General features: G+C 40.1%; 1 protein-coding gene across 4 annotated transcripts in view; it reads left to right on the top strand.

The window, feature by feature from the left end:
* The window catches only part of tho2 (THO complex subunit 2-like protein), a 1,047,711-nt gene that overhangs the window by 321,357 nt on the left and 705,574 nt on the right, over positions 1–20,780 (top strand). For all 4 annotated transcript variants that reach the window (XM_090374101.1, XM_090374103.1, XM_090374104.1 and 1 more), the window contains exon 18: positions 12,790–12,886. In XM_090374101.1, coding sequence (XP_090230227.1) covers positions 12,790–12,886 — 97 coding nt within the window. The remainder of the gene's footprint in view (positions 1–12,789; positions 12,887–20,780) is intronic.

Genomic DNA, 20,780 nt, shown 5'->3' on the forward strand with positions numbered 1-20,780 from the left:
AGGCTGTAAGTGAAAATGGGTGTTCTTTGAGAGTTTGAACTGAGACCACATGCATTTGTGAAATGAACTTGGAAATGTTTGAAAAGTTTAGGTCTTTTTGCAGATTAGTTTTCTATTAGGTTAACTCCTAGAATCCTGTTATTTCTCTATTAGTTTGACAATTTATCATGTATTCAGTAGTAAGAAAAGATGGGGGACATGCTGTACGAAGTAATGGAGTTTTTGGATATGCATAGGCATATATACATGATAAAAATATACCCAGCTTCTTGACATAATGTGGCCTTGACTATGCCACCCCCCCACACTACTCGGACTCCTTCCAGTCAGTGTCTGGAAGAGTATACACCAGCTGATCCGGAAGCCTCTTGGGGATTATTAAGAGGTGTTTTGTCAGTTATAATAACTAGCGGCCAGCCTGCAAATATCGTTTTAGAGTTGTACCCTCGAAATGTAAGGAAGATTGGATCTCACCATGATGTCCATCATAACCTCAAAAGACATCAATCATACTGCATGGCGGAAGAGATGGGGAGGGGTTACTGGAGCTTTGATCTGGAGACTAAACATGGGTTCCACCAGCCTCCTGTAAGCAAAGTGGTGGTATTGTTCTGGTTGATGTGAGCCCTCAATCATCAATATATGTTGTTTATGATATAGGTCTTAAATTTTTCCTCTGCAAAGATAAATGTCTTGTTCAAAAACTGAATCAGGAATTTAATTTAGTAACAAGAATTTAATGAGTTAAATCAAAAATGAAGTAACTAATGTCTTTGCACAGATGATTAGCAGAAATTTTATATGGGCAGTGATGACAGTTGAGGTAGTAGTCTTGCATGGGAAAAGATTTTTTTTCTTTTTTACGAAATTCTTGTGGTTTTATTCAGATGTATGTTATCACATTTAAGTATTTCGATTTTTCTTCCTCTAACCATTCCTCAATTCTTTTGACAGAAAAATCAAAGAGATAAAATTAAAAAAAATGAAAGAAACATGTCAAAGGTAAAGGAATTCACTGATTAATAAATTTACTGATACTGGCCATTGAATATGAAACTGGAACCATGATTTTGTCCTTTCTAACCTCTGTGATATTGTGCAATCCACATGGATAACTAATATCACAGGCAAGGCAAACTAAGTCCACCATCAAGGGAAGTCTGCACTGGAAATGTTTTCAGTTAAGCTCCTAGCTGCCAACTGTCTTCAATTATAACAGAGAATCAATTTCTTCCCTTCTCTCACTCTTCTTCTTCTTCTTCTTCTTCTTCTTGGTCCTTAGCTGGCAGCTGGGGGAAGCGGTTGGCCACGCAACCAGTATGCTGCTGTAGGTGCCGCAGGGTTTCGGACTTGCTCTGTGATGTTCTTCCATACTTTACGATCCATGGCGTCAGTCCTGGCCTGGTTAAGGTCGAGACGTCGGCTCTTCAAGTCATTTTCCACTTGCTTGGCCCACGTTTTCCTAGGCGCAGTCCGTTGGATGCTCCATTGGGTCGGTCATTGTCTCCAAAGGAGTGGGGATGGTATTCTGTTCGTGCCCATTCTACATACGTGACCAAACCATCTAAGCCTTCGCTTCTGGATTTGGTCGGTAATGGTTGGTTGCTGTTGGCATCTGGTGCGGATGGTATCATTAGTGATACGGTCACGAAGTGAGATGCCCAAAATCTGCCGCAGGCATTGCATTTGGGTTGGTCACTCACACACTAGTCAGACTTTTGTGGAGTTATTGGATGATTGTTTTCTGCAGCAGCATGTTCGAGAGGCAACCAGAGAAAGTAACACTCTTGATCTGGTTATCAGCAGTGATCATTCGTGTATTAAGAATTTGCAGATAAAGGAACCACTAGGTGGCAGTGATCACAGTGTGCTGAAGTGGGATTTACTCAAAGAGGTAACTACCGTCAGGGGTAAAGGAAAGGGTTTTTGCTTCCGTAAAGGGGAGTACAGTGGTCTCAGACAGTTTTTAAATTCTGTACAGTGGGATCAACTGACGATGTTACAAACAGTAAATTCTAAGTGGGAAGCATTCAAAGAATTAATCGTGGAAGCTACTAGACTTTATATACCGATTAAGAAATATCGTTCAAGGTTTAGGCCTAAATGGTTATCAAATGAACTAATGAGACTCGTGACAGAGAAGAAAAATGCATGGGATGCATATAAATTATCAGGTGATGCAGAAGCCTGTGGCAGATATAAGCTAGTCTGTAATCAGGTCACAAAGGAGGTTGGGCAGGCGAAGGCGGATTACGAGAAATCTTTGGCAAAAGATGCTAAGAAAAACAGCAAGGATTTCTTTACTTATATAAACTCTAAAAGGAAGGGGATAAATATGATTGGTCCACTTGACATCGATGGTTCGACTGTTGATGATCCTGCTCAGATAGCAAACAAACTGAATGAGTATTTTGCATCTACATTCACACGTGAGGAATTATTACAATTTGAAAATGGAAGGACGTTATCAAATTGTAGCAGAGTGCTTAATGATCTTGTAATAACTGAGAGCAAAGTGGAGGAGAAATTGTTGAAGTTAAACATAAGAAAGGCACCTGGGGTGGATGGGATATATCCAGTTATTTTAAAGGAGGCGGCAAAGCAACTAAGCAAACCCTTAGCTATAATTATGAGAGCATCCTTGGACTCAGGGGAGGTTCCCACGGACTGGAGATGTGCAAATGTGTCCCCAATTCACAAAGGTGGATCGAAGGGTGACACGAGTAATTACAGACCAGTTAGTTTAACTTCTGTTCTGGGTAAAATAATGGAGTCGCTGGTTAAAGATGTATTGCAGGATCATCTAGACAAGACTGCAGCAATAATTCAAACACAGCATGGGTTTGTTAAGGGAAAGTCTTGTCTGACAAATTTGATTGGTTATTATGATGTGGTCACAAAGGAACTGGATGCAAAAAATAATTTTGATATCATATACTTGGATTTCAGGAAAGCTTTTGACACTGTTGCGCATGGAAGACTACTGTACAAATTGGAGCAGAATGGTATTAAGGGTAAGTTGCTACAATGGATAAAAGGATGGTTAAGTGGGAGAAGACAGAGGGTGGTAATCAATGGGTGCTGCTCTTCGTGGACTAATGTTATTAGTGGAGTCCCACAGGGTTCGGTGTTGGGTCCACTGTTGTTTTGTGTATTTATCAATGATATTGATGAAGGTATATCAGGCTTAATGTCGAAGTTTGCAGATGACACAAAGGTTGGCAGGGTTGTTAATGACAGTAATGGCAGTGTGCTACTGCAACAGGATCTAGATAATTTGGGCAGATGGGCTAAGAAGTGGCAACTGAAGTTCAACCTTGACAAATGCAAAGTACTGCATATGGGTAGAAGTAACCCCAGAGAAACGTACCAACTGTGTGGTACTACACTTAAGGTGGTAGAAAATGAAAAAGACCTGGGAGTAATTGTGCAGTCAGATATGAAGTTTTCTGAGCAGTGCAGACAGGCTGCTAGGGCGGGTCATGGGGTTTTGTCAATGATATATATAGGAATTTTGCTAGCAGGGAAAAGGAGGTGATTGTCCCTCTGTATAAGGCAATGGTCAGGCCACGCCTTGAGTACTGCGTACAGGTCTGGAGGCCTCATTTTAGGAAGGATGTAGATATGCTTGAGCGTGTACAGAGAAGAGCAACACGATTGGTGAGGGGAATGAAGGGATTCTCTTACCAAGAGAGGCTTAAGTTCTGCAAATTGCAGTGGCTGGAGACTAGGCACCTGCGCGGTGATCTGATTGAGGTCTATAAGGCCTTGAATGGGTTGAGCACGCTGAATTCTGATGGGATCCTTCCACTTGTTCAGATTACCAACCTATGGGGACATAAGTTCAAATTAAGAAAGGACAGATGTAGAATAGTTGTGCGGAAATTTGCCTTTAGCCAGCGGGTGGTTAATTGCTGGAACAAACTTCCATCTGTCGTTGTGGAAGTTGATAGGTTAAATAAATTTAAGGAGGAACTGGACAGGCATTTGGAGGGAATGGTGTGATTTTTTTTTTTTTTTTTTTTTTTTTTTGGCTGATGCTGCATAAGCTCCTACACTTGCTTTCTTGCATCATGTGCCACTACTACTACTACCATCTTGAGACAAATCCATGTTTCTGATCCGTAAAGGAGAATGGGCAGGATCAAAGTCTAGAAGAGTCGGATTTTAGTCTTTGAGGAAATGTTGGTCCTCTTCCACAGACACCATTTGAGCAAGGCGAACGCAGTGGCCACCTGTCCAATTCTGCTGTGGATTTCCATGGTGGATGCAACTTTCTTCTCCTGGACCAGCGACCCAAGATATTTACAGTCCTGCACTTGCTCGATCTGGACGCCTTCGAGATAGATGGTGGCTTGCGACCCATCTGTTGTCAGGGCCTTTGTCTTATCAGCATTGATCTTCAAACCGTATGGCCGGGCAATGTCATAGAGGATGTCCGTGGCTTCAGAGTCGTTACCAGCAAAGATAGCGCTATCATCGGCAAACATCAGGTCAGTCACATAGTGATCCTTGTCATATTGTATGCCCCGTCTGTTTCTGAATGCTTGCCTCATAATGCCGTCAACCACGATGTTGAAAAGCAACGGGGAGGCTACATCCCCTTGGCGGACTCCAGTTTGGATGGTAAATTCCTCAGATAAATCGTTCTGGATGCACACCTGGCTGGTTAAACCGTTGTATGCAGTTTGGAGGAGTGTGATGACTTTTCAAGGTACATGTTCGACCTCTAGTAGTTTCCATAAGGCATGCCGATGGACACAGTCGAAAGCAGACTTAAAGTCATTGAAAACAATGACGGTTCGCTGTCCACACCGGATCCTCTCCTCCATCACCTGACGGATGGGAAAGATTTGATCACAGCATCCTCGCCCGGGTCTAAATCCTGCCTGTTCTTCTCGACTGGTTTGCTCCCGATGTTTTTGCAGCCTTGACTGGATGATCTTCACAAAGACCTTTCCGATGATGGAAAGGAGGCTGATGCCACGGTAGTTCTTGCAGTCCCGGTTATCACCTTTCTTGTGGATCGGTACAATAGGTCGAACGTGTACCTCGAAAAGTCATCACACTCCTCCAAATTCCTCCGGTAACATGGAGGAATTTGTTCCGTGCACCAGATGGTTTTGAGGAGTGAGTGTAGTCGACGAAGCAGTACATCTCCCCCGGCTTTGATCGCTTCTGTGGTGACTTGGTCCCCACTCCTGGTGCCCTGCCATTCTTTAGGGATTGTATGGCTGCTTTCACTTCTTCTACTGTAGGCTCAACATCGACCATGGAGACTTCAGGGGGATCGATCGATAGTGCGGCTTCTGGCGGTCCCTGAGGTGGGTCGTGATTATACAATGCTTTGAAGAATTCACTCCACCGTTGCAGGCGTTCGGACGGTGATCGCACGGAGGTCCCATCAGCATTCTTGATGTTGTCACTAGTCAATTTGGTCTTTCCACTCAGACATCTGAGGGTGCGGTAGAGAGTGCGGTACTCGTTCTTGGATGCCGCCACTTCAAGATCGTCTGCCACTTGGTTCCAGTATTCTTCTCTTTCCGCTGTCATCCTCTGTCGGACTTCTCGATTGAGCTGCCGGTACCGTTCAAAGTCGACCAACTTTGCCTGTTTCCGTTTGTCCACGAGGTCGAGGCACTCGTCTGATATCCATGGTTGCGTTCGACGTCGGGCAGGTGGACATAGGGGCTTGGCACATTCCAGGATGGCATCAGAGATCTGCTTTTCTTCTTCATTTATATCCTCGCCCACGGCTAGCATCTCGAAGCGGTTGGATAGGGCGATCTGATATGCAGTTTTGTTGGCAGCATTCATTAGCTGCCTCCAGTCCAGCTTGGCTGACCGAGATGACCTTTTTGCATGCCGTAATTTGAGCTACACCTTAGCCCGGATGAGGTAGTGATCAGATCCGCAATCAGATCTCCTCATGGCACGAACATCCATGAGTGATGAGCGAAATCGGGCGTTGATCAGAATGTAGTCTAGGATTGCTGAGTCCTTACCAGATGGATTTCGCCATGTAAGTTGATGTTTTTGAGGGTGCTGGAAATGGCTGTTTCCGATGATCAGGTTGTTAGATGCAGCAAAGGACAACAAACGTAGTCCGTTGTCATTGATCTTCCCATGGCCAAACTTGCCCATTGTTGTTTCCCAACCAGATCTGTCCACGCCAATGTGGGCATTAAAGTCCCCTGCGAGGATGATCACTTCTGTCTGTGGAATTGAATCCAGCGTATGTTGGAGCCGTTGTAGAAGTCATTCTTGGTTGGGTCGAGGCTAGTCTCAGTTGGTGTATAGGCGGAGATAATATGGGTCTTGATGGTTCCCTTGACAGTAAGGACTGCCAGGCGGTCCGATATTGGTTGGAAAGCAATCACACTACTGGTGGCCTGAACATCGACCATAAAGCCCACTCCTGCTTCTCGTTTCTCACCACCAGAGTAGAATAGCATAACTGCTTCGTTAGGTGCTGGTGGTTGGATGATCATCGTTCCAGACCCGGTGAGCCTTAATTCGGATAATGCCGCGATTGATACCTTGCACCTAAGTAGTTCTTGGGCAATGATTTCCTTTTGTCCAACGTGGTGTCCCGTTCGAACATTCCATTCGCCAATGTTAATTGCCCTTTTCGGCGTAGTAAGCTTACTGCTATGGCCAGTCGTCCACTTTAGACCAGCACCCTGGGTCCCCAGTGCTGGCGCATCGGCTACCCCAAATGCGGTAACATTGTTGTAAGAGCTTGTTCTGTGGCCAGTGGTCCACTTCACACCAGCACCCCGGGTCCCCAGTGCTGGCGCATCGGCTACCCCGGATGCGATAACATTGTTCTGTGGCCAGTGGTCCACTTCACACCAGCACCCTGGGCCCCCAGTGCTGGCGCATCGGCTACCCCGGATGCGGTAACATTGTTGTAAGAGCTTGTTCCGAATTTCATGCGGTTTCTTGCCTAGTTTCCCCGGTTTCCCGGTTCTGGTCATTTCAGCAGGATGACCACCCTCCTCCTTTCGCAGCCGGGCTTGGGACCGTCCGTGGCGGAGATCTCTCACTCTTAACCATTGGTTACAAAGAATGAAAACTGTAAAGCCTTTCCAGTTGGTTACAATTTCTGAAATCTAATTTACCTGTCTTTTTCTTTTCTTTAAAATAGTAAATTATGTTAAAATTGGAATTTTTCAAAAAAAATTCTGTTAACTTTTAATTTTTTCGTTAGCAAATTGTCTGCTTATCTGCATTACAAAATAGAAACATGGTATATTATAGCCTTGTTCTCTGTAATGTGTGATCAGTTCACTGAATTAAGTTATTGAAATGTCTTTTAGTAAGATGAAAAGAAACATGGTGTAAAATTTCAGAAGACATATATGTGCAAGATTTTCCAAGTATGGCAAAATCCAAAAGAGGTAACACATTTGTCTTGAGATATGTTGATGTGATTTATAAATTTGAATCTGATGGAAACACCATGTAATCAGACATTTGCACATAAATAAACAAAGAGAGCTGAATTTTTTCATAAAATCATTGTAAAGATTTGGGAAACAGGATAGTGGCCATCAGATTAGAAGAAATCAATTTCCATTCCCTTTCCAAAAAAAAAAAAGAGATCTGAAAGTTTGTTCAAATTACTACACTGTTAGCTATTAGTCTCTTGACTATTACTATGAGACTATTAGCCTCATTTCTCATGCTGGCAAAATTCTTCTTAAAAGCATACTAAAAAGAAATTCAAGAATATGAAGAATTTCAGAATTTGAAGAAGAGTAAGCAGGTTTCAGAAAGGGCAGAGGAACCTGAGATCAGAGATTAAGTCTACGTCTGATTGCTGAAAAATGCAACAAATTCAGAGTTCCATTCCCAGTCATTTTGTGTTTTCTAGATTATTCAAAAGCATTTGATTGTGTTCAACATGATTATCTATGGGAAATGTTGATTAACATGAAATTCCCAATCCACATAATTCAGCTGATTAAGCTATTATATCTGCAACAGGAAGGTACTGTAAGAATCAACATGGGAAACACATTATTCAAAATATGTAAACGTGCCAGGCAGGACTACATATTGTCACCTCACCTTTTTAACCTCTTTAAATAATCCAACCCAGCAAATATGTAGCTCAGTGGGCTAGGTTAGTATTGATTACTGTACCTGTAAAGCAGTAGATGCATATATCCCTACAGTATTCACCTGTTTTTCCCATACACAATACTAGTTCACCCACATTTTCTCGCAAACCAGACATCAAACAGCATGAATGTTGAAGACAAATTGTGATGAGATTCGAGAACTGTTTACCAAAGAGGAGATGGACACAGAAGAACTGTTTTCCCAAAAAACAGGACCCTAAAATTGAGTGATACTCATCCGCATCACCTTATGAGCAAGTTCCTCTAAATCCAAATAATATGTTGAGAACAAAATAACAGCCACTCCAAAATCACTTCACCGCTCCATACTTCTAAAATGTTAATCGAACTGATATTCGGGTTACATCCAAGTCAAGTAGACCCAATTTTGGTGAAGTCCGGACGATCTGTGACAGCCAGATCCTCTGCTTGCACCTTCATGATGGTGGTACTGATAGTAATCCTGGGTATAACCTCCAAGCACACTGGGTGACCATCCAGGTGTGAACCAATGTAAGCAGGGGTCGGGGTGTTGCGCCCACACCACATGGAGGAATCCCTGCCCCTGTGTTACCAGGCAATACTAGGTGGTAGATGACTCTCGGTAGATGACACCACTTTGCTTATTGGAGGGTTGAAATGTGGAATTAGTCCCGGTCAACCCTTCCCCATCTCTTCCATCATGCAGTATGACTGATAACTTTTCCGGTTATGATGAACATCATGGCGAGATCAAATTTTCCTTACATTTCGAGGGTACACATCTAAAACGGTGTTTGCAGGCCGGCCACTAGTTAGCACACCAGACCGAACCTATTGGTAACTCTTTAGTGTATAATCTTGCTACCTCTACTCTGCCAGATAGTGAGTGGAGGGAGTCCGAGTAGTGTGTATGCGGGTGGCATTGTCGAGGACACGTTTTGTCAAGGATCTGGGTATATTCCTACCAAGTGGGGGGGGGGGCATGCTTCATACAGCATGTCCCACTTTTTCTTACTATTGAATACACCATGAATTGTGAAACTAATAGAGTAAGCTTATCTGCGAAAAGATCTAAGCCTCCCAAACACTTCCTAATTCATTTCACAAATATACATGGTTTCAATTCTAATCTCAACGATGTCCATTTCCACTTGCAGTCTGCCAAACTCCATGTACTTTTTCTGACAGAATCTCAGTTATCGGTTGATTCAACTGATAACTGAGATTCTGTTGCCCAAATTATTTGATGTATGATTCCTTTCGCCTCAAAGGTGGTACTTGTGCATATGTCTGTTCCGATATTCCCTGTCAGAGAATTGGTAATATGGAATCTCCTCTCTTCGATATTCTCTGGCTTAAAATCTCTCTCTACCTCATTGTGTCAAATTCATCTATTGCCTCTACCGTTCTCCCAACTCCACTAATCGCTTGGACCTCGTTGACTTCTTCTCTTTGCAACTTGACTTTCTCCAGTCCAACTTTTCTAACAGTGAAGTAATTTCCTTGATGATTTTAATGTTCACAACTCTTGCTGGCTTATGTTTACTAGTCACACCGACTCAGCTGGTCGAGATGCTGAAGCTTTTGCAACTTCTAATGACCTTACACAGATTGTTCATATACCTACAAGAATACTGTACAATCCTAACCACGCAACCAACATGCTCGATCTTTTTGTCACAAACAGCCCTTCTAAGTACACGGTCAAAGTGAGTGGTCCCTTAGTTACCTCAGGTCACAACTTTGTGATTGTCTCTTTTCCAATGGAGCCTTTATCTCGTGGCTATTCCCAACCTCGTATTGTTTGGCATTACAAGAATGCAAAATGGGATGATCAGCAAGATTTCTTTTCTTCTTTTCCTTGATCAGACTACTGTTTTAAAACTTCTGATGTCAACGTTTGCTCAGATCATGTCAGTGAAATGATTCTTCTAGGAATGGAATACTTTAATCCACACTCCACTTTAAAATCTTGTCCGTTATCTAAACCTTGATTTTCCAATGAATGTGCTAAGGCTGTTCAAGAGAAGAATGTTGCATATCGTAATTGGCTTGTTTCCAATCTTCAGTTTCATTTTCTGGCTACACCAAAGCTCGCAAGAATTGTAAAGCAGTCATTAATCAGTCCAAACTAGATTTTGAACAGGCTAAGAGAGAAAACTTGCTTCATGCTCTAATGGTAACCGAGCATTCTGGTCTCTTGCCAAAGCTATTGGCCGCAACGTTTGCCCATCTCTACTCCCACCTCTCTCAAACCCAGATGGTTCTGTTGTCACTTCAGCCAAGGATAAAGCTGACCTGCTAGCATCCCGTTTTTCTTCCAACTCATGTATTAATGATCTCGGAAAAACACCTCCCACCATTCCCAACATGCTCTATTCAATGCCTCCTGTGGTCTTCCATCAAAATTCATCAAAATTTTGATGAATCTTGATGCTAAGAAATCTCCAGGTGCTGATGGTATTTCTCCACTTGTTCTCAAAACCTGTGTTCCTGAACTTATTCCTGTTCTTTGTCAACTTTTTTTTCACTTTCTTATTCCAAAGATGTTTTTTCTTCTGCTTGGAAATTTGCTGATATCCAGCTTTTCCTAAAATGGGTGACAAGTCCCTCCCATCCAATTATCGTCCCATTGCAATTACTTCTACTCTTTCTAAAGTAATGGAGAAATCAATTAACCGTCAACTTCTAATCTACCTAGACATCTCAATCTTTCGATAATGTTTGGCCTAAAGGTCTACTAAAAAAGCTTCCATCTTATGGTTTGCCAACTGTTTTCTGTAATTGGTTATCCAGTTTTCCTCTCTGATTGCTTACTGAGGGTGATGGTAAATGGCCCTATGTCTTCTAACTTCTCCACTAATGCTGGTGTCCACCAAGGTTCAGTTCTTTCCTCCACTGTTTTCCTCTTGTATATTAATGACCTTATTCCATTGGCTGGAAATCCTATCCGTAGTTTTCTCGATGATAGCACATTGCATTCTACTTTCCACTTTGAGAAACTTTGCCCTGCTCAATCAGCTTCCACTTCTTGAATATCTGGTACCAATTCCTTAAATGCCGATCTCCAGGTAATTCTCCAATGGGGCAAAGACAACTTAGTTGATTTCAATCCTTCTAAAACTCAGTCTTGTCTTATATCCCACAAAAAGGATTCTTCTGCTCCTATGCTTATCTTTGGTGACACTGATTTCTAGGCAAAATTATATATCTCTTTAGGGGATTACCCTGACTTCTAATCTCTCTTGGCACAAGCACATTTCAAATATTGCTTCCTCTGCATCTAAAAAACTTGGTTTTCTCTTTGGCTCTTGGCATTACTTTTCTTCCAAACAGCTGTTCACTCTATACAAATCGCAAATCTGACCTACCATGGAATATTGTTCCCACATCTTGGGCGGTGCCCCCAAAACCTCTTTTAGGCTTCTAGATTCCACTCAGGAGGGGGCAGTTAGTTAACTAATGACTCCTTTCTAACAAAGACGTACTGTTTCTGCTGCATGCCTTTTCTACAGATATTTCCATGGGCATGGTTCTTCTGAACTGACTTCTATAATTCTCTCTCTCTCTCTCTCTCAGAACAGTCCGAACATGTGCCTCCACCATCCATTTACTGTCCAACTTCAAACTCACAGAACCAACTTTTCATCTTTCTTGTGTATTCATTCTACTGCCTTTTTCTGGAACAATCTTGCTGCATACGTATTTCCTGAAAATTAAAGTCTAATGTCAACAAATATTTTCTTTCTTCTCAAACTCCAACCCTAGCACGGTACCAAGTACTATAGGTTCTAATACTTCTCGTGTATAGGGTTTTCAAAAAAATGCTGACCCTATGGAAGAAAAGGCCTGGTGAGTGACCTCGAGTCCCTCCCCATTTGCTGGTGCACTATATCAGAAATCTCTTTGGCAACACTAATGCACATTCACACCTTTTCTTGTCTACCAATATTATTATTTAAATGCTTTACCTAGAATAGAATTTTGCATTAGATCAGGACCTGCACTTCATTATCATTAATTACATTGAAAATTTTTATGGCTATTTCTGAAACCTTTTAAGACAGTAATGTCTCTGGACCAAAAACATACTCTTCATGAACTCCGTCTTTACAAATGCAGATCCTATCTCAAGTGAAGTGATCAAAGCATGTATAAGCGTGTCATTGTTCTTGAAGGAAAGCAATGGTTTTTTCCTTCATATGTTATTGTAAGAATTGTGTAAATTATTTAAAAAACTTTTATGTATGAATTAATGTAAAATTTTTTGCTCTTCTGATTGATTGTTTGCAGTAGCAGTAATTGACATGCCTAAACCACCATGGTTGGTCTTAGTTAGGGTGTTTATCCCCCCCCCCCCCGGCTGCTGTTTTAGAGTCGGGAACTCGTTTTCCCGATTTAAAACATCAGCAAGGGAACGATAAACATCCCAAGACTAACAAAGAAGAAGAATGAATTTTTCCTGTTGACATTAAAAATTTATTTAAGTTCTTATCATAAATTTTTATCCATATTACAAATGGACATGACTCATGTAAACGACATCCTCATACTTTTTAGATTTTGAAAACATTCATCTTGACTTTTATTTATAGTATCTACAGTTGTTGTTTTTATTTGTGTATGTGAAATAAAACTTTCAAGATATCACTTTATAAAATCTTTTATTAATCTTCAGGTCTTGCAAATTTTTGTGGTGGTGTATTTAAAAAGTATCCTATTGAGCTTACTGGCCTTCTACAATATGTGGCAAATCAGCTTAAGGCTGAAAAGAGGTAAAAACCATGTTCATATATTTATTACTGTTTTTTATGCTAACACTGACCTACCAGTTTTTGTTTCTGCAGCCTTCTGTGGTATTTTTTGTATGTGTACAGTGTGTTCCATGACATACTGGGAAAATTTCAAAAATTCTTGAAAATACTTGTATAAAACAAAATGCATTACATACAATAGGTTGATGTGAAACCGTTATTGAGTTAAACACACTAGTGTACATTCCAGTGACGACAATGAACTTCAGTTCACCTTTATTATAATCAATTATTTACATGTATATCAAGGTTTCACCTAATATACAGTTTATTACTATCAACTTAGAAGTTTGCCACTGAATCCAATTTTTTTTTAATGATTATCTGGTCACTCCGTACATACACCATGCATTGTACCATTCAACTTCTCTTCTCTATCAGCACTAGTACAGCAGCAACTTTTTTCATTATTAGTATTAGCATTAGTTGAGGCATATGATGCAAGAAAGCAAGCTTATACAACATCAGCCAAAAAAAAAAAAAACCCTTCCCGTTTCACCAATCCGGTCAATCCAAAAGTTTGTCTAGTTCAGCCTTAAATTTATTTAAGCTATCAACAGATGGCTAAAGGCAAACTTCAGCATATCTATTCTACAGCCGTCTTTCCTCAATTTGAATCTATGCCCCCTTAGGTCCTTAATCTGAGCAAGCGGAAGTATCCCATCAGCATTGAGTTTTCTCAAGCCATTCAAGTCCTTATACACCTCGATCAGATCACCTCACAAGTGCCTAGTCTTCAGATGCCGCAACTTGCAGAAATTAAGCCTTTCTTCGTCAGAGCGCACCCATTTGTTCCTCTCACCAATCTTGTTGCCCTATTCTGTAATCATTCTAGCAACTCAACTTCCTAAAATGAGGCCTCCAGACCTGTATACAGTACTCAAGGTGTGGCCTGACCATTATCTTGTACAAAGGGATAATCATCTCCTTCTCTCTGCTAGCAAAGACAAGGAGCCACCTTGGGGCAAATCTTAAAAAACAGAACCCAATCGAGAAAATAGCCGGGGTTTACTTAGCTTAATTGGGACAACATGCTATTTAATCGGGGCAGGAGACTGCGGCACTGAAGATTACCCTACGATTGTCTCCGACGGTACCATGCGGTTCGTTACATCATTACCAGGCATTGATTCTGGACAAAAAATTTTAAGTGTAATGACCAATAGACAACAATCACATGCATTTAGCCAAAGCATCATCTGTCCAGTAGAATCTCAGATACAGCTGAGGTTGTAAGTAGAATATTTTCATAACTTGCCCCTTTAAAAATATGTTCCTGATGCTATGAAAACCCAAGATTATTGCTTGTAGCATGTCACCAAGAAGTGACACCAATGTTTTATGTTTTAATGTTTTTAATTTCAATTTTAATGTTTTAAAATTACATTTTAAATATAAAAAGTTAATACAGTGGATTCCGGTTATTTGAGCCACTGGTTAATTGGGGCAGCCCTTTATTTGGGGCATATCTTAAAAAACAGAAACCAATCGAGAAAATAGCCAGGGTTTACTTTGCTTAATTGGGACAGCATGCTGTTTAATATGGGCAGGAGACCGCAGCACTGGAGATTACCCTACAATTGTCTCCGACGGTACCACATGGTTCGGTCGAAATTTTGGAGGTCACAACCATAAAACAATAAAAACAATTAGCAGTCACCTGTTTATTGGGCTTTTCTGTTAGTGAAATCTGTCATAAACGGACAGTAAACTCGATCTTATTGAATTTGCAATAATACCGACAGCTGGAATTCTGTGGATTATTATAGTGAAATGTGTTTACACTTCCATGAAATCTTCAATCATATAAAAAAATTAATTTTCAGCTCTTCTCTTCATTCCTATTTTTAAAGCTTTGTAACTCGTTACTCCATTCTCACTTGTGCATATCATGTTACTTGCAATTTGTGTGTGCCGTGATCTTTGTTATTGATTGCTTACCTTTTTACTGTTTTAAATTTTAACCCCCACCCACAAATGTCAGTGAACAGAAATGTCAACTAGTTTATATGTACATATTGCAGTACGTATTAATTATTCCGATTATTACGTATATTCTTCCGATTTTCACATATCATTTATTTATTTTTTTTTAATTGGTAAGGTAACAAAGGGTAAATTTGTGCTTAATATATCTTTGCTTTTATAGCCTGTAGAAAATATTCCTCCTATTTTCGCTAATTAGAATGGCTGTTTAATAGAATTAAAATTCAATTCACAAACATGATCACAATGTCCGGCTATTACTGCACATCGTATAGTGAACGGTACTTTACTATGTTGAGTTCGTTGTAACGTGATTTGATTGTACAGTGAACCAATTGTAAAGGGATGATACATTGTATTTTTAACTATTTACGTGAAACTTCGGATAATTGGGGCAGCTGCTGAATCGGGCCAAAATGCACTAGTCCCGATGTGTCCCAAATAACTGGAATGGACTGTATCATTGACAAAACTCTATGACCTGCTCTGGCACCCGTCTGCACTGCTCAGAGAACTTCATATCTGACTACACAATTACCCCCAGGTCTTTTTCATTCTCCACCTCACTGAGTGTAGTACCACACAGTTGGTACGTTTCTCTTGGGTTACTGATACCCATACAGAGTACTTTGCATTTGTTAATGTTAAACTTCAGTTGCCACTTTCAGCCCATCTGCATAACTTTTCTAGATCCTGTTGTAGTAGCATACTGTCTTTACTATCATTAGTAATCCTGCCAACCTATCATCTGCAAACTTGGACTTTAAGCCTGATATACCTTCATCGATATCATTGATTAATACACAAAACAACAATGGGCCCAGCACCGAACCCTGGTGGACTCGGCTAATAACATTAGTCCACATAGAGCAGTGTCCATTTGTTACCACTCTCTGCTGTCTCCCACTCAATCATCCCTTTATCCATTGCAGTAACTTGCCCTTAATGCCATACCACTCTAATTTGTACAGCAGTCTTCCATGTGCAACAGTATCAAAAGCTTTCCCGAAATCCAAGTATATGATATCAAAATTATATTTTCATCCAGTTCCTCTGTGACCACATCGTAGTATCCTATCAAATTGGTCAGACAAGACTTCCCCTTAACAAACCCAATGCTGTGTCTCAACTATTACTGTTGTCTTGTCTACTTGATCCTGTATCACCTCTTTATTTTCTCCATTATTTTTAGCCGAGTGGGTAAAGTACCTGCCCGGCAACCCAAAGGTCGCGGGTTCGATTCCCGCCTCGGGCTTGGATCAAAGTACTGCAAAAACCTTGGGAGGTGCAATATGGCCACAGAAGCCGATGCGCCAACAACTATCAAATCAAAATCAAAATCAATCTCCATTATTTTCCCTGAAACAGAAGTTAAACTAACAGGTCTATAATTATTTGTGCCAACCTTTGTGAAATAGGGAATACATTTGCATGTCTCCATTCAATGGGGGACTTCCCCTGACTCAAAGGATGCTCTCATAATTATGGCTAAAGGTTTGCTTACTTTCCTTGCTGCCTCCATTATAACTGGATAGATTCCATCTGCCCCAGGTGCCTTTTTTATGTTTAACTTCAATTTTTCCTCCACTTTGCTCTCAATTATTACAAAATTACCTAGCTCCCTGTTAGAGTTTGATAAACTGCTGGCACTCCCCTCCTTGAATAACTCCTCATGTGTGAATGTTGATGCAAAATACTCATTCAGTTTCTCGGCTACTTGATTAGGATCATCAATATTCAAACCATCTATGTTAAGTGAATCAATCCGATTCATTTCCTTCCTTCTAGAGTTTACTTTAGTAAAAAACTCTTTGCGTCCTTTGCCAAAGATTTCTCTTAATTTGCCTTCACCTGCCCAACCTCCTTTGTGACTTGATTACAGAGTAGCTTATATCTACCATAGGCTTCTGTGTTGTCTGATAATTTATATGCATCCCATGCATTTTTATTCTCTGCCAGAGCCTCATTAATCCATCCGATATCCATTTAGGCCTGAACCTCGAACAGTATGTCTTAGTTGGTATGCAAGATTAAGTTCCTGAAAGCTCTCCATTTAGAATTCACCATTAGTAACATCATCACTTGATCCCACTGTATAGAATTTAAAAACTGTCTGAGACCACTGTAGACCTTTACAAAAACAAAAACCCTTCCCTTTAGCCTTGATGGTAGTTACATCTTTAAGTAATTCCTCCATCAGTACACTGTGATCACTGTCACCTAGTGATTCCTTCATCTTCAAATTATTAATGCATGAATAATCACTGTTGATAATTTGATCAAGGGTATTACTCCCTCTGGTTGCCCCTCGAATATGTTGCTGTATAAAACAATCCTCCAATAAATCCAGAAAAGTCTTGCTAGCATGTCAGTGACAAACCCACAAATTCCAGTGAATATCTGGAAAGTTAAAATCCACCATTACCAGACATTCTGATTTACTGGCCCATTCTATTTCTCTGCACAACTGTTCATTGTACTCATCTGAGTCATTAGGCCTATAACGTACTCCTTCTCTCATTTTCCCCTTTCCCAATGTTTGCCTCAACATTGCATTGTTTACCAACATCAATTGGATGCACTTCCATAGATTTTGTGTTTCTTAACTAACAGCTTAACCTCTTCTCCCTTCTTACCATGTCTGTCCTTTCCGTACATATTGTACTCCCCAAATTCAAATTCTGCACTGCTTATATCTGTGTGACACCATGTCTCTGATATCCCAACAATATCTACCTTTGATGTCTTGATCAGTACTTCAAATTCATCAATTTTATTTACTATACTTCTAATATTAGTGTACATGCAAGTATACATGCACTTGTTCTTACTCTAAGTTACCCTAACACAGCTCATGTATTTATTTGTTCCATGATGACTTCCATCTGCACTTGAAGTTCCCAGCAACTTGCCTCTAGGCTGCTGCTCAGTACAATATGAGCAGTGCAAGAATCACTTTCTCCTCTACCTGTGGCTACTGTTAATCCCCCCAATCTCGCAGTTTTCCAACCCACCTAATACTGCCTCAATAGCATCAGTAAATATTCTTGCAACCTTTCTATTTAAGTGCATCCCATCTCTGTAGAAGCAGTTTCTCCTGTTATCAAGCACAGACCATGCTGAAAAAATTTCTATACTGTGAGCCTTGCACACTCTCTCCAGAGCCGAATTGATTGACAAGGCTCTCATCATACTCTCATCAGATGATGATGTTCGAATCATCATTTGAACAATCTTCCCACGATATCAAAATGAGTTTTCTGTACCAAACCTGCCATTTCACCATGGAAATGCATTGTGGTCTCGAGGAACATAAACATATATTGCAGCAACTAATATCCCAATGGATGCAATAAATAATATTGTGTCTTACGATTGTACAAGGAGAGAGAGAGAGGGGGGGGGGAATCAGTTTATAAGCAGACTTCAAACATTAGATATCTTAATATATTATTCCCAATTAACATAGTGGATTACTGTAATTCTCTGAATTCAAGTTGATCAGGGAGCTTTTGTTTCAATAGAAAATATAGGATGACAACCTTGCGAGAAATATATAAATTTTTCCAGCTCCAGACTTACCGTCAATTATTTCCAACAACTCTCCCGGTTATAACTTCACAGCTTATTCAATTGACTAACCTTTCTCACTCAGCATCTCCAGATCTCTGGACAGCAAAATTGCTGTCTACGGATGAAAATTATGTATTAAATTGATAAACAGAAGTAATGTGGAGTTATTCTATTCTGTTCAATAAATCTGTATTAGTATTAATATTAGTATTGGCCCTAATACTATTTACTTCATCCCCTACAGCTCATAAATGACAAAAAAACATGTACATCTGAAATTCATTAGAACGCGATATTGCATATAACGTGATTCAAGCACAGCTCCCATTTTTATCAGGTTTTTTTTTTAGCCACTGAAGATCACCATTTTGGATCCCTTATGAACATGTTGCTATATTTTCAGTTTAACGTGAATCCTCGATACAATTATCCTTTGTTTTCTGAAAGAACAATAATAAACTACTGGTAGCTTAACTGCAAAGTGTTTGAACATACAGTATATTTTAAAAATTTGTAAGATATTTGCAAAGTCTTACAAATACCTGTTTCTCTGGAAAAGAATAGTATGTGAAAATAAAACAATTTTACAAAAAAAGAAAATAAATATTTCTGCTAGTGGGAGTTGACCTGTCGGATCAATTGACAAACCAAAGTAGTAAAGTAGAAAGACCTTGGATTTAAAGACTACTCAGAGTAGTCCACATCAATTTAATCCCTCTATCATGATACCACTTAAGACACAGCATTTAGTCATTTTTGGGAAAGGTGGCTCGGCATAGTTCAAAAGTAGCATAGTCAGTAGGTGCTCTAATGGTAGGAGATGAAAAGGTTCCGTGGTAAGAAAAACAAAGTTGGTGTTAGTAACGTATGAGAAGAATAAGTTTAAGAAATAACATAGTGATTGGGTCTGCACAAATTAGGCAGAGATATGCAAATAACAGGTAAATAAGGAGGGTTTTCATTTGGAAAAACATCCCTCTCACAAGTTTTTGTTAGCTAACTCTTGTTTTTCTTGTTTCTCAAATTGTAAGTTGTATTTTAAAAATACAGTATTAATTTAAAGAAATGTCTGAAACTTCAAAGACGGAAGAAATTACTATAGAAGAAAAAATTGCTGCTCTTGATAGAATTGAGTCTGGAGTCCAGCAAACTCAAGTGGCTAGAGACCTTGGAGTGAATAAATCTACAGTGCATGGAATTATTAAAAGAGGAGAAATTTCATGATGCAGCCAAATCTATGGAAACAAGTGATGGACTGCAATGAAAATGCCTATTGCAATCTGAAGACGAACAATTGGATAAAGCTGCATTTCAGTGGTTTGTTCAAGAATGATCTTAAGGCACACCTCTATCTGGACCCCACAAGCAAACCCAAGCTAAAAAAATTCCACAACAGTCTTCATGGAAATGATTCACTGCAAGTAAGGGATGACTAACATGGTTTAAAAAGCAGCATGGAAAAACCAAAACGGCTATATCAGGTGAGACGCATTCAACCGCTGATGAAACTGCATGCTCTTACACTGCATAGCTTCAAAAAATAATTGAAGATGGCGGATATACCACAGAACAGGTATATAACTGTGATAAAGTCAGTCTTTGTTATAAAATATTATCCAGTTCCACTTTGGTCTGTAAGTTAAACGTTTAAATCACCTTGGTTCTTCCATCATGTGAACATGGCCTATATGCCATTTGCTTATGACTTCAGCAAAAATGCATGGATGACTTCCAGTATTTTTGAAAACTGGTTACATAAGCAATTTGTACTTGATGTATGTAAACATTTATGGCAACAAGGCAGGATGCCAAAGCTCTCTTGCTGCTGGATAACTGCCTTATCCATCTTCCAGCCGATAACCTAATAAGCAGAGATGGTGAAATCCGAGTGAGCTACTTATCGAAAAACACCACATCAAAGATACAGCCTCTAGATCAAGGGATTGTATCAGTGTTTAAAGAATATCCTAAGACTTTGATACAGCGAATAATCACTAGTGGGGATTCTGTTACCTCTTTTTTAAAGATGCTGAACTTAAGGGAAATTTTTTACGTTGCTGACAAAGTTTTGGAAACCGTGACAAAGAGGTGTATGTTAAAATGTTGGAGAAACATATTGGGTGCAAGTTGATCCCGGATAACTCTCAAGTAGCCAGTGATGCAGAGATTGAGTTTGATGGCTTTATAGAGGAAGATGTCTTTGCTGCTGATCACCAGTTCTTGGAAAGGTACACTTAATGAAGGCCTGAGAGAAGGTGACGCCTCAGCCGAGTGAGTACAGTTCATTGAAAGGAAA

Source organism: Mastigoproctus giganteus, chromosome 5 (genome assembly GCF_048544385.1).
Source record: "Mastigoproctus giganteus isolate SK-2022 chromosome 5, ASM4854438v1, whole genome shotgun sequence".
In the NCBI taxonomy this organism is placed as follows: domain Eukaryota; kingdom Metazoa; phylum Arthropoda; class Arachnida; order Uropygi; family Thelyphonidae; genus Mastigoproctus; species Mastigoproctus giganteus.